General features: G+C 50.9%; 1 protein-coding gene across 3 annotated transcripts in view; it reads right to left on the reverse strand.

The window, feature by feature from the left end:
- Window positions 1–14,067, reverse strand: part of LOC115393064 (multiple C2 and transmembrane domain-containing protein 2-like) — a 58,641-nt gene extending 44,574 nt beyond the window's left edge. For 2 of the 3 annotated variants that reach the window (XM_030097876.1, XM_030097859.1), the window contains exons 1-2: window positions 13,925–14,067; window positions 5,190–5,760 (exon numbers count right to left, since the gene is read on the reverse strand). In XM_030097876.1, coding sequence (XP_029953736.1) covers window positions 5,190–5,708 — 519 coding nt within the window. In that variant the 5' untranslated portion in view covers window positions 5,709–5,760; window positions 13,925–14,067. Of the gene's footprint in view, window positions 1–5,189; window positions 5,761–13,880 lie in introns of all 3 variants that reach the window. The other variant, XM_030097867.1, reaches the window with a different exon arrangement.
- Window positions 14,068–14,286: the final 219 nt, after the last annotated feature.

Below are 14,286 nucleotides of genomic sequence, written 5' to 3' on the forward strand. Positions count from 1 at the left end.
ACCCAGTCACCCCCCAGCTGCTGCTGATGGGGCGGCTGGATCCGTCGTTGCCACAGACAGTCTATCATGACACAGAACTGCTCAGCCGGCGCCAGTGGAGAGCCTCTCAGGTGCTGTCTGACCGTTTCTGGGCAAGTTTTCTGCGCCATTACCTGCCTACGCTTCAAACGCGGTCCAAGTGGCAGGCAGACACTTCTCCTCTTCAAGTGGACACTGTGGTGATGATCATTGATCCACAACTCCCCAGGGCGTCGTGGCCTGTTGGGAAGATAAGCAAGGTCTTCCCTGGGGCCGATGGCCTGATACGCACTGCAGAAGTTCAAGTCCAGGGCAGAACTTATGTTCGGCCTGTGAGTCGTCTCGTCAGACTCCCAGCAGCTCCAGAAGAGGATGGACAGTGTCAGTCTGGATACTGCAAATTTGCGGAGGCAAATTTGGGGGCGGCTGTACTGAAGACTGGAGGCGTTGTTCATACATCCAGCCACTAAGGGGCAGTGTACACCTGCTCACAGTTAAGGACTGGGGAGTACTGCTCCGTGAAGGAGAAAAAAAAGGACACTGAGAAGTCCGACGTTCAGGACAAGGTCAAGCTATGCCTTTTTTGGACAATATATGGTTTTTCTGAGAGTTAGTGTGCGTCCAGAGAGAAGTAAGTCACCCTGTTCAGTGCATGTTATTGTATCTCTCCTGTTTGTGGCGAGGATGCTAAAGCTAACGCTATGCATGATTAGCAATGCCAATGAGTGATGATAGAGCATCACAGAAGCTAACAACACATTCTGGTTGATCTTATGATAATGTGTTTATGCTGTGTCGGGATTTGTTTATCTTTGTTTATCTCTGTGGAGTTGTTTATACATATATAGTGTTTTGAATGATGGATAAGTGTGGTGGGTCATTAATGATTATTGTTTCTGTTTATTTGTAGAACCACACACATACACACTCACAGAATAGAAATGTACCCTGTCTGTTGAGGACCATTAAAGCTGCATAAAGGGACATACCATCTCAGTGTCATCCTTGGATTAAGTCTTGGGGGAACACAAACGCGTTCTGATCGACGCGCGCTCTGCGATTGCAGATAAGGAACCCAGTCACAATATTGAGCCTCCACTACACGGATTATACAGCGTCCTGTGACATGCGCACAAAGTCTCACAAGGAACTTGCAGGTCTTTAGCTCCGCAGCAGCAGTCCTCAGCACCGAGCAGAGAGTTTTTATCTGCTGATATCTGCTCAAATAATGTCCCAAAAGTCCATGATACGCTGCTGAAGGAGCAGCTGCTCCCCTGGCTGCAGCACCGCCGCGCCGAGCGCCACGTCTCGGTGTGAGCTCTGCTCCGCGTGTCGATGTTTCGAATTAACTGGTGCCCGTGTTAACTTGTGACCAATACATGATTGAAAAATGTAGTCGTTCTGGCGAACGTCTGTTATCGACAGTTACAGTGAGTGTATACGTTTAAAGTCATTAGTGAGTCTTACTTTAACAACTGCTGTAATCAAAATGTGTTCACACAGACCTCCGCCGTCATTCGTTAACACGGGAACCAGTTAATCCATAACACCAACGGCGATCGCTAGTATTCTGCTATAGAGCTCTTTATACAACTCGCTATTGCGCGATTTGGTTCCATCTCGCCTCTCCAATGTTTTTTCTGTCGGGGTTTTTTACTAAAAAAGTGTTTTTCAACCACCTGCTGGTTTTTTGACTGTGCTGCTTCCCGTTTACTGGCACTTCACACGTCACTACATGCATGCGCAGAACAAACACTCCCCCAGTTCAATCCGCTCCGCTGTCAGACTCGTTTATAAGGGACACGGAGAGGATTGTCGATCGGCGTAGACCACCTCATACAATCGGCTTCAAAATACAATCCGCTCCGAGTGAAGCGGATCCACTCGGTCGTTTACATGACACATTTTACAATCCGCTCCACGTACAATCCGCTTATACGTGGTCCATGTAAACGTGCCCAGAGGCGTTGCTGTAGTGTGTGAAACAAGAATGGCGCCTGTGTTAAATTCCCTACATGTTTATGGTCGTTCAGCCTGCTGTGGAGCCTCAGGCAGAGTGGCTGCTTACCAAACTCAGGTTTTCCCACAGAAAACACAGAGACTGTGTGTGTGTGTGTGTGTGTGCGTGAGCGCGCGCGTGTGTGTGTGCGTGTGTGTGCGTGTGTCCACCTGGCTGCAGCTCAGCCCATTAGTGAAGCTCCAACAAAGAGTAAAAGTTACTAAGCACAGCTGACTCGAGTAGAGTAGTTATTGAGTAACTTATTAACTCAAGACGTCAGGATGATTCTGAGACAATCATAACTTATAGGAAATACAGACATCTGCACAAAATAAAGTTAGACAACTTCAGGCACAAGGCATTAGTTAGAAATTATTTTCACAAACCACAGGTTTTAAAATGTGTTTGACGTTATTTTTAGTTCATTTTTATTCCCTTCACTGTTGTGTTGTCCTGTCAGCCAGTGACCATATTCTAATTCAAAATCCATGAAAACGTCTGTTTTCATTGTTTTGCTTAAAGGACACCTTTTTAAATTCACGGGCATTTTCAAGACTGCAGTCAGAGAAACTTCATTTGTAGTGTGTCCTCAGAGAGCATTGCTTAGAACACACACACACACACACACACACACACACACACACACACACACACACACACACACACACACACACACACACACACACACACACACACACACACACACACACACACACACACACACACACACACACACACACACACACACACACACACACACACACAGAGGTGTACTTCCTGCTAATCCTCCCACCTCTATATTTACTATGCTCATGAATGCTCTGAATCAAAACGTCATTTGTGGCGATGGGAAGAATCCGTGTATCATTCGTTCAATTGATATTCAATTTAGAATCAAAAAACAAAATATTGAAAAATGAGTCGTTTTTCCTTTTTTCGTTTTTAAAATGAAAACAAGTAAATGAAAATTGGTTCGTTTTTCAATATCCCGTTTGTTAAGACAGATCAAATAAAGGAAAGTTGAAATACGGCCACAGAGCAGACTTTAATGTGATTTTTCAATTTCTTCGATCTCCGTGACCCGGAAGTTCTATCGTCTGTGTTTTGGTTTTTGCCGGCGGGAAACGTGGGCGGGTCACGTCAACCTGTAGTCCAGCACACACTACAGAAGGAGCAGGCCGAATTTTGCCCCAATTTTCTCCTCCCTACCGAAGACAAGGTCCGGGAGTATGCTAATGAGTTCGGGTCCGATCTTTGTGTAGTGTTCGGGGGGTTCAGAGAGATTTTTTCCGGTCGGAGCCTCTCGGGAGGCGTCGGAAGGGGAGATCGTAGATAATGAACATGTTTAATATTTCTGATCGCAAATCCTGTGGAGTGTGGTGCTCTGAGAGGCGCTGATCAGCTCCGAGTAGAGAAAGAAAGAGAAAAGTCAGAACTCCTAAACTCAGCAGTGAAGAAAGTGAGAGGTTAATCCTCAATAACTGGGTCGCTTCAGGATAAACTGGATTTCCTCCATTCAGACCCAAACTCCGATCTGCATCGCAAGTCCTACATTAACCATCACGGAAGAATGAGGAAAAAAAAAACGAAAAAAAAAAAACAACAACTTTAATATCCTGACTCCGTGCCTTCAGAGAGACGAGCGACGCATGATGAAATTTACCTAATCAAAGCTCAACGAGGTTTTATTCTGGTGTAAACTATCCAATCTGGGGACAAAAAGAATGATTTAAGATATTTGGTGATTTAAAAAAGTAGCTTTGTCAGAGTCTGCTACTGCTCTTAAGCGATTAGGTAAATTTCATTATGCTTCGCTCGTCTCTCTGAAGGCAGGGAAAGTTGTTTTGTTTTGTTTTTTTCCATGATGGTTAATAGTGGACATGAATTCAAACATCGGGATTATTGCAGGACTGGCGATGCAGATGAATGAGCAGATCGGAGTTTGGGTCTGAATGGAGGAAATACAGTTTATCCAGGAGCGATCCAGGTATTGAGGATTAACCTCTCACTCTCTTCACAGCTGAGTTTAGGAGTTCTGACTTTTCTCTTTCACTGTCATATAGTGAATATATTTCACATATGTCTCCATCTCTGACAGCTGAGAGGGGATTTTTTTTAAAGCAGCAGCACCAGCCAATCAGGGAGCTTTATTTCGAGGGTGTGGACAGGTCTACTCGGAGCTGATCAGCGCCTCTCAGAGCTCCACGCACCACAGGATTTGCGATCAGAAATATTAAACATGTTCATTATTTACGATCCCCCCTTCCGACGCCTCCCGAGAGGCTCCGACCGGAAAACATCTCTCTGAACCCCCCGAACACTACACGAAGATCAGACCCGAGATCATTATCTTACTCCCGACAGTCGGACCTTGTCGGCTTCGGTCGGGAGGAGAAGATCGGGGCAAAATTCGGCCTGATCCTTCTGTAGTAGTGTATAGTAGTGTGTGCTGGCCTTAAACTGACCCACAGGGTCCCGTGACCCGCCCACCTTCCCGCCGACAAAAACCAAAACACAGACGATAGAACTTCCGGGTCACGGAGATCGAAGAAATTGAAAAATCACATTAAAGTCTGCTCTGTGGCCGTATTTCAACTTTCCTTTATTTGATCTGTCTTAACAAACGGGATATTGAAAAAAAAACAATTTTCATTTATTTCTTTTCATTTTAAAAACGAAAAAAGGAAAAACGACTCATTTTTCAATATTTTGTTTTTTGATTCTTAATTGAATATCAATTGAACGAATGATACACGGATTGGGAAGGAGAGATGGACTGTTCGTAGCGTCAGGAAACCGTCTGCCAGGCGCTGTCTTCAGTTTGGGTCAGAGGTCACTGAGGTTGGTGTCTGGAGACCACCTTCCCGCGGTCTGACGGCTCCTCCCACATCACAGGTCGCCATGTGCTGAAAGTGACACCTTAAGCCTTTAACCTGACACCAGCAGGACGCTCCGGGAGTTTGTGCTCTGTCGATGCGACACGACCCAACTCCTCCAAGTTAAACTTTGTACATCCTGTGTAAACACGCCTGAGAGCTGGGCTCCGCCCACAGACAATAAAGCTGCTGCTTCGCGATGAGGACAGATGCGTCTCACCTTTAAAACTCTTCACAGGTCTTTCACACACTCAGTGAGTCTGTCTCAGTTTATAAGTGAAAGCCGGCGGGCGTACCTGCGGTGGCTCCTCGGGCGGGGGCTCCTCGGGCGGGGGCTCCTCGGCCGGGGGCTCCGGGGTGCAGAGGGTCATGATCTCGGGCAGGCCCAGCTCCTCGGGCTCCATGCCTCCCTCCGGCCTGCGGTGCGTCTGCTCCTCTGCAGTGCCGAAGGACTCCTGCGAGGACGCCCAGTCCCAGGTGTCCGTGGGCACGCTCAGTCTGTTTTCAGTCCTCTGGGCGGCGCCTCGGACGCCTCCCGGGACGACGGCCCGCCCGCCGCCTCCCCGGTGACCATCCACCTCGGCCGGCGGCGTGGTGGGCGTGCTGGAGCCGGGCGCGGCGCGTCGTGTGCCGGAGGACCCCCGGGCGTACTCCTGCCTCATGTCCCTCATGTCGGGGACGGAGGCGCTCATGCGCTGGTCCAAGGCGTGCTCCGTGGGGACGGCGGACTTCGCTGAGCTCGCCTTTCCACGCCGCAGGCGCGGCAGCATCTTGTGGCGCAGCTGGCGCAGCACGCCCGGCTTCTTGGAGTCCATGGTGGGAGGGGGGCGGAGTCTGTCTCTACTGCCTGGACATCACTGGCAGGTGCTGTGGACACACACATCACGGACAGGACATGAGCAGCCTTCCTGAATCTGGACCATTTCAGACTAACCTGTGTGTGACAGTCGAAAACTCCTTACAATCACATGAATGACCTTCGACCAAACAGACGCTGCTCTCCTATCATGACCACACGTTGATCACACCCTTCCTTAAAAACAAGCGCCTCCTAAAATAATGCGGTCCTCCTATGACTGCACTTCATCGGTCAGCTCCTCAGGAGGGCATCTGGGGCTTCAAACAGGATCAGCTGGTTTGATCAGGGACATGACCGAAGCCTGTCAGCGTCCGTGCCTCCAGAGAAACTCCACAGCAACTAATCCACCAACCACAGGAGCTTTCGGCACCTAATTAAAGGATATTCAGCATTAAAAAAAGGACCTTGGCATGAAGCAGAATGAGCATGAGCTTATCACTCACTGGTAAACATGGGAGCACCCAGCAGAAGGTAAACCTGGTGGCGTTTAATGCTGAAAACACAGAAACTCTGTATTTTACTTTGGTTCTCAGTTTGAATGTCAACCTTAAATTTGAGATTATTTTAGCCTTAAAGAAGGAATTTCATTCCAAAGGACCCGGACGATCTGGTCGTGAGGAACCAGTTCAAGCCACTGTTTCGCTGACAGAAATGGCCCCGCCCACAGTCGAGCTGAGACACACCCACCCAGACCGACACTTCAAGTCACACGGTCTGAACAGGATCTCCAGGAACCATGTGAAAACATCCCGCTGGTGCAGGAAGCGGTGAAAGTACAGCGCCGGATCGGACTTTTTCCATATCGACATGGGTCTTATGCACCAGGAAAACTCTTTGTGTCGTTGTAGACAGTTTGAGTCGACTGGTTTGGTATTAGCATTCACACTGCAGCGCCCCGGAAGCATCAGAGCCACCAGGAGAGACACTTCCTACACTGTCCTGGGAACTGTCCACATCTGACAGCCTGTGAGGAGAAAATCAGCTGCGTGGAGAACCTTCAGGTCTGGAGGAGTTTCATTCCTGAAAACAAGCTCAACACTTAATTATGACTCAACACGGTCCAACCCGAACAACACACACCACACACTGACCCTCCTGTGCAGCTGGCCCTCATGGAGCCAAGAGAGAACAAACCACCGCGCACTTCAGGCTGAAGTGAAGCGAAGCTGGCTTGGCAGGGGAATTGCAGGTATTCGAGAGTTTAGAGCATCAGAAATGTAGACCACAACAAATGACGCTGTGAGCAAGAGCACCAAGCATGAGAAACATCCAGGACACAAACCTCAGCAGCCGCTTGAAGTAACAGCTCGCTGCTGCTGCCGGACACCTGAACAACACCAGGTGTAGTCTCTGTTTGGACTGCAGCCATTGCCTGTGTGTGTGTGTGTGTGTGTGTGTGTGTGTGTGCTGACTCATCTGTCATTCATCCACAGATTGCCTACTGTAAAGTCTGAGCAGAAAGGAGCAGAGCTGGCAGACAAAGCCGCCGATGGGGTGACGTGTCCCTGAGCTCGGCTCCCATTCGACCCCGGAGCTTCTGATCAAACCTGATCCTGTGAAGCCAGCGGGCCGGTTCAGCCTCCTCCACGCGTCACGCTCTGTATTGTCAACAAACACGTCCAAAGGCCAGCACTGTTATCAGCGAGCAGGGGGAAGTGCAGCGGGGCGGGGGGCAGACCCAGAACGAGACCAGCTCAAGGCAGAGATGAGACCGCTGATACAGTCCGAGTCCCAGTGGAGCCTGAGCTCCAGACCCTGAACTCCGGTCACGGCTGTCCGGCTGTGTACACACCCGGCTGAAACACTCACGGACACGGCGGTGAAGCCGGTCCCAGCAGAGGCTGGACGACTGTGACCTCTTCCCGAACAACTGCAGAACAAGGCCTTCATATGTTCATCAGCAGTCTGCTCTCTGCTGCAGAGTGAGGAGGAGGATGGACGCTCATGGAGAGCTACTTCCCATCGTCCCAGAGCTCAGAGAACAATAAAACCACAGGCGTACGGACCTGAAACCACGAAGGGATGACGCCATTTATGACTGTCACAGAAGAGGAGTGTGTTCTGTAACTGACATTTTATCAGCTGAGTAGTAGAGTCACACGTTCATCTGACGTTCTGGACACGCCCACCACTTCCCTGCTCCCACACTTTGAAAGAACAGGCATTTGCGGGATGAGCTGCAGGTCAGATTGTTCTGCTGTTACTGGCTCTTGTCTTCAGCTTGTAGCTCCACATGCTGGAAATCGATGCAGAGAGAGTCTGAACAAGCAGGAGAGAGGGATGAGTCCACAGCCTGAGAGAGACCAGCACGGTGCTGTCATCTGTCCAGGCTGGAGAGGGACCACCAGGAGGAGGGACCACCAGGAGGAGGGACCACCAGGAGGAGGGACCACCAGGAGGAGGGACCACCAGGAGGAGCCACCGCCAGGAGGACGGACCACCAGGAGGAGAGACCACCAGGAGGACGGACCACCAGGAGGAGGGACCACCAGGAGGAGCCACCGCCAGGAGGAGGGACCACCAGGAGGAGGGACCACCAGGAGGAGGGACCACCAGGAGGACGGACCACCAGGAGGAGGGACCACCAGGAGGACGGACCACCAGGAGGAGGGACCACCAGGAGGACGGACCACCAGGAGGACGGACCACCAGGAGGAGGGACCACCAGGAGGAGGGACCACCAGGAGGAGGGACCACCAGGAGGAGGGACCACCAGGAGGAGCCACCGCCAGGAGGAGGGACCACCAGGAGGAGAGACCACCAGGAGGAGGGACCACCAGGAGGAGCCACCGCCAGGAGGACGGACCACCAGGAGGAGGGACCACCAGGAGGACGGACCACCAGGAGGAGGGACCACCAGGAGGACGGACCACCAGGAGGAGGGACCACCAGGAGGAGGGACCACCAGGAGGAGCCACCGCCAGGAGGAGGGACCACCAGGAGGAGGGACCACCAGGAGGAGCCACCGCCAGGAGGAGGGACCACCAGGAGGAGAGACCACCAGGAGGAGGGACCACCAGGAGGAGGGACCACCAGGAGGAGGGACCACCAGGAGGAGGGACCACCAGGAGGAGCCACCGCCAGGAGGAGGGACCACCAGGAGGAGGGACCACCAGGAGGAGGGACCACCAGGAGGACGGACCACCAGGAGGAGCCACCACCAGGAGGAGGGACCACCAGGAGGAGGGACCACCAGGAGGACGGACCACCAGGAGGACGGACCACCAGGAGGACGGACCACCACCAGGAGGAGCCACCAGGCTGGACAGGGACCACCACCAGGAGGGATACTGGTCCGGGTCTGGACCACCCAAGCTCCGTTCATCACAGAAATACAGTCTGTTTTCAAGTAATCCATCAACCAACAGCAGAGACAGACAGATCTCTCATCTCTGCTGCTCATCCCACAAATGCATGTTCATTAGAAGTACAAAATGTGAAATAACAGGAATAAGATTTAGGCCTTGACTCGCTGCAGCAGAAGCAGAGCGATGGAGGTATGTGGCGTGGAGCTGGTCTGGATCCTTGCTGTTTCTACAAAGGGAGATAAAGCTGAAACTGACACTGTACCATCCTGTGAGTGGACAGCCGCTCAACAACCTCAGTGAAGAACAAACATGTTTGGCTAAACTGTCTCAAGTCTGATCTTTATCCACACAACACAAGATCAGGAGGATGAAAGAATGAATTGCTTCACGCAAATATTTAACAGAATACAAGCAGACCTGGATGAACCCATGTGTTCATGATTTTCTGAACAAATTTAAAAATCTACAGATGTGTTCAGGAGTCATCCTGCGTTTGTGAAGATCTTAATAATATACACACAGTTTAAAAGGCTTGTAGCAAGGCCTCTCCTGCAGCCAATCCGAGGTTCCCATCAGTCACGTCACTGGAGATCTGAGGGAGCGGTGGTTGTTGTTATTGCCATTCTTAAAGTCTTTAGTGTTGTTGTAACTGGTGATCCTCCTCCATTCACCTCCATCAGGAGCACACTTCAGCCTTTCAGTCCCACCTCTTCTCAAAAATTCTCATAAGTCAACATCAGGTCACACAGCCAACCAGCAGACCGACTGAGTTCTCTGGATAAAGCAGCCCAACGGGCAGAACAACACACCGGTGGCAGCTGTGCATGGACCGAAATCCTCTTTGTAATCTGGAAGACGGAAAGGCACAGGAAGAAGAAAAAAACAAGAATACTGAGCAGACAAATGTCATAGTTCAGTGTAGTCCAGTGTTGGTGGGTATGTGTCAGCGTCGCTGAAGAAGAAAAGAAAAGGCATCGCTGACTCAGCGATGCCTTTTCTTTCCATCTGTACAACTCAGCAGCAACGTGAGTTAAACAGACCTGCAGAAGGACCAGCAGCCCCCCTTCTTAAAGACAGACTGCATGGAGACGATGGAGAGACAACAGGAAGTCAGAGAACCTCTGGATCCGACCTGCAGCCAGCAGAACATCTGGAGCCAATGAAGGCCATGACGGCGTCCCTGCAGGACACTGAGGCTACAGGTCACACAGGACCAGGGACGGACCAGAGAACTGGACCGGAGAGGGTCTGAGGTCCATCGCTGGCAGGAGTCAACATGGATTCAGGTGGAACTAAGATCAACAGCAGGCTGTTTGGAGGACACTGGGAAGTCCTTCATCCCACAATCCTGCAGCCCAGTTCACCACAGCCCAGCGGTTCAGGCGCACCACTGCAGGTAATCAGCTGTTTCCCCCCTCTGAGGCGCAGCTCCAACAGCTTCACAGCAGGAATCCGAGAACCCGAGGTCTCACATCTCAACACTGACTGCAGCCACACAGCCGAGGGGATCGCCAGTCTGGTTACATACAGCATAAATACGGCTCGTCCGAGTTCTTCATGGTTCAGTTCCAGCTCTGAAACACAGTCTCTCACATCAACGCCTCGCTCTGAAGAGCTCCATTAATCAGGAGGAGCACGTGATTGGATGTCTGCTGCTCGGCAGACGACTGTGAAGTCTGCGATAAAACAATAAATGTGTGAATGTTCAACCAGTCTGAACCAAGAACCAGCAGAGAACCTGGACATGGGACCAGGATCCATGTGGAGGCTGTCCTCAGGTCGAGGAGTCCCTCCGTCCCCGACCCGACGCCCCCCGCCGTCACTGAAGTTATCAGGCTGAGGACGGACAAGGGGACCTGGTCTGAGGACAGCACAGGACCAGGTCTGACAACAACTGCACTGGGGGACAAACAGCAACGCAGCAAAACCCCAGCAGGACAAAACAGACACGGACAAAGATTTTCTTCTGTTGCTGGTCTGAGAAAAGTAAAGCTGTAGCAGAGGCGTGCCAGACGACGGCGGCCGGATCGGAGAGGGCTCCAGCCCAAGCAGCTTGACTGTGGAGAAGAAAACAAAGGACAGTCCAGGACTATCCCCGGTCCTGGCCCAGGCTGCTCAGAGTCCAGGACCAGGCTGCCTCAGAGTCCAGGACGGTCCCCGGTCCTGAACCAAGGCTGCTCAGAGTCCAGGACGGTCCCCGGTCCTGAACCAGGCTGCCTCAGAGTCCAGGACGGTCCCCGGTCCTGAACCAGGCTGCCTCAGAGTCCAGGACCAGGCTGCCTCAGAGTCCAGGACGGTCCCCGGTCCTGAACCAAGGCTGCTCAGAGTCCAGGACGGTCCCCGGTCCTGAACCAGGCTGCTCAGAGTCCAGGACGGTCCCCGGTCCTGAACCAGGCTGCTCAGAGTCCAGGACGGTCCCCGGTCCTGAACCAGGCTGCTCAGAGTCCAGGACGGTCCCCGGTCCTGGCCCAGGCTGCTCTGGTTCCTCGCAGGAGACAGAATCTGAATGTCCCCTCCTCTAAAGTCTCTCCATCAGAGTCTAGCTGCGTCTCCTGAATGTAACTGTTTAAAGGAAATGAAGCAGAGCTGCTGTTCATCCGCAGACGTCCTGGGAGGCTAGAAGAAATACAGCTTTTGTTTTGTTTTTATTCATTTATTAATCTATTTTTTTAAGAAGTCTTATTTTAAAAGATATCATGAGATTATCAGTATTCCAAAGTGTTTTTCTTCACACATATAGCACAGCCCTAGGTTTATTGATTAAAGACTCACGATTCAAATTAGGGGTGGACCGATATGGATTTGTTTTTTAGAGCCAATGCTGATACCGCTCTTTTTCCCATCCCCCTCAGCCGATGGCTGATTATGGACTGCTGATTTTCTTGAGCTGATTTTTGGGGCTGATACTGCTTTTGCACCCTCAATTTACATAAAAACAATTACACAATGATAAATATTACAGATCTCAAGCTTAAAATAAGAAATATTGAATGAACAGTAAAAAATTATGACAACTTTGTTCAACTTTATGCAACATACTTTAAAATGAACAAAAAGCGTTTGGTGCTTTTAATTATTCAAATAAAGCCTGTACAATAAAATAAAACAAATATTTAGACATCATTAAAACAACTGAAGTACTGCATATACTTCTAGAGCTGCCTGTGGATGCCTGTCTGTAAATTATACCAGGGAAAAATAAATCTGCGAATCCTCGTGGGTATCGATTGATGCCGATACAAGTAAATAACTCAAATGTTGGCCCGATATATCGGCCGGCCGATGTATCAGTCTATCCTTGACTCAAATACCACAACTTACTGTGATTCTGTGAACAAGGACACATCAAGCCACTAGTAAAGCACTTCCTAGAAACTAAATAAACTCACATTAGAAGAACCGCTAACTGTTATGTAGAGGGCCAACGTCACATTTTGTTTCCTATTCTCATTTTTTTCCTTCAGAAATCTGAGTTTTGTTTTGTTAATTTTGGTCTTTCTTTTAACTTGCAGATTTCCAAAGTGCAGAAGGAAAGAAGTCTGAATTGAGCCGAGCTGGTTGAGTGCTGCCCTGCTCCTTCAGCCTGCCGTCCACAGAGGACGTTCAGCCAGCGCCTGACCGCCAAACATCCAGCGTTCAGGATGTGAAATGAAAATCTCACAGACGACGAGAGGCAGACCGCAGAGGCACATGCAGCTCTGAGGACCGTCCAGCAGAATCACAGGCACAGGAAGAACATGCAAACACCTCCAGAAGCCCGTTCAGCACTGGAGGAAACACAAAGAAGCGCCTCAACTAAAGAGAAACTGCACTAGCTGCTGCACCTTCACCAAACTCTTCTTTCGGCGTCCCTGAGAAGAACCCTCACCACAGCGCCCAGTCAGCGGCGTGCCGTGCAGCACGCCGTCCCACTGCAGGCCCACTTCCTCCCGTCGGTGCAGAATGAGGCCGGCCCCAGCCCAGAGGACAAACAGCCTGGACACAGATGACGGACGACGGAGTTTTAAAGCATTCTGGGTTAAACCGTTGTTAAAAACTAAAGCACGCCGACTGACGGGATCTCGTCGGTTTCAGCCATCTGATCCGTGACCGGGTCACATGACCGCGGCTCTTCTGTCATTCAGACCTGGCTCTAAAGTCTGCAGGGAGCTCAAGGTGGTTCACAGCAGGGGAGAACAGGGAAACATGGTCACAGTAGTCCTGAAGCAATCACTCCCACTGCACGGATCAAACATGCTTCTGCCTAAAACGTTTGACACACAGGTCTCACACTGCTACACAGGGCAAGAAAGAGCTGCTTAATTTCAATCACCTGTGACTGAAGCTTTTCTAAATAACTGATGGAAAAGTGATTTCATGTTCGCTTGATGATGTGAATATCAACTGGACTCCAACCACAAAAATCACTCCTGCACACAAATCTTTTCACCCTCTCATTTATCCAGAGCTACTTCTGACTACACTGTATACATAAATACTGTTTTTGTTCATTTTCCATCCTCGCAGAGGCTGTATCTGTTCTTATCTCAGACTTGTCCATTGCTCCAGTAACAAAGTGAATTTCCTCTGGCGCGGGGAGCAACACAGAGACACCTGATCTTACTGGATCCTGACTCTGATGTGAAGTTAACTGGTTGATCCTCATGTGCCGAGGTTCAGAAAGCTGCAGCAAGAATGTGAGGAGCAGAGACAAACGCAGGTAGTCTGTGTTGAGCAACAGTTCTACCGATCCGACCTGTCAGAACAGGACCTGAGGCTGCTTCCTGAAAGTGCAGAGGACATGTGAGAACAGAGCAGCGGGACCGTGAAGACCTCCTCACCTGGCAGGAGCCAGCCAGCAGGCTGAGGGGGGTGTGGAGCTCACCTGCCCAGCGTCCGCAGCGGCCTGAGGACAGTCCTCCGGGGTCGGTCACTGCGCTCCAGGCCCGGCGGCTCTCATGGCTGAGCAACACGCTGGAAGCAAAACTATCAGAGAGCTGAGCGGCTCTCAACGAGGACTGGACCGACTTCCTCCTCCTCTTCCTCCTCCTCTCACCGAGCATCAGCTGGAAAGAGCGACTCAATGGCTCCACCTGGAGGATATTGACTGTAAACGCATCCACGGCTCTGGATCCTCCGCCTCTTCTGGATCCGTCACTCCTGTACGTCCTGCTCTGGAAGCTGGTAGGATCCAGAATGAACTCCCAGAACCGGACTGGAGCTTCTCCTGATGAGACTGCCACCAGG

Source organism: Salarias fasciatus, chromosome 1 (genome assembly GCF_902148845.1).
Source record: "Salarias fasciatus chromosome 1, fSalaFa1.1, whole genome shotgun sequence".
Lineage (NCBI taxonomy): Eukaryota > Metazoa > Chordata > Actinopteri > Blenniiformes > Blenniidae > Salarias > Salarias fasciatus.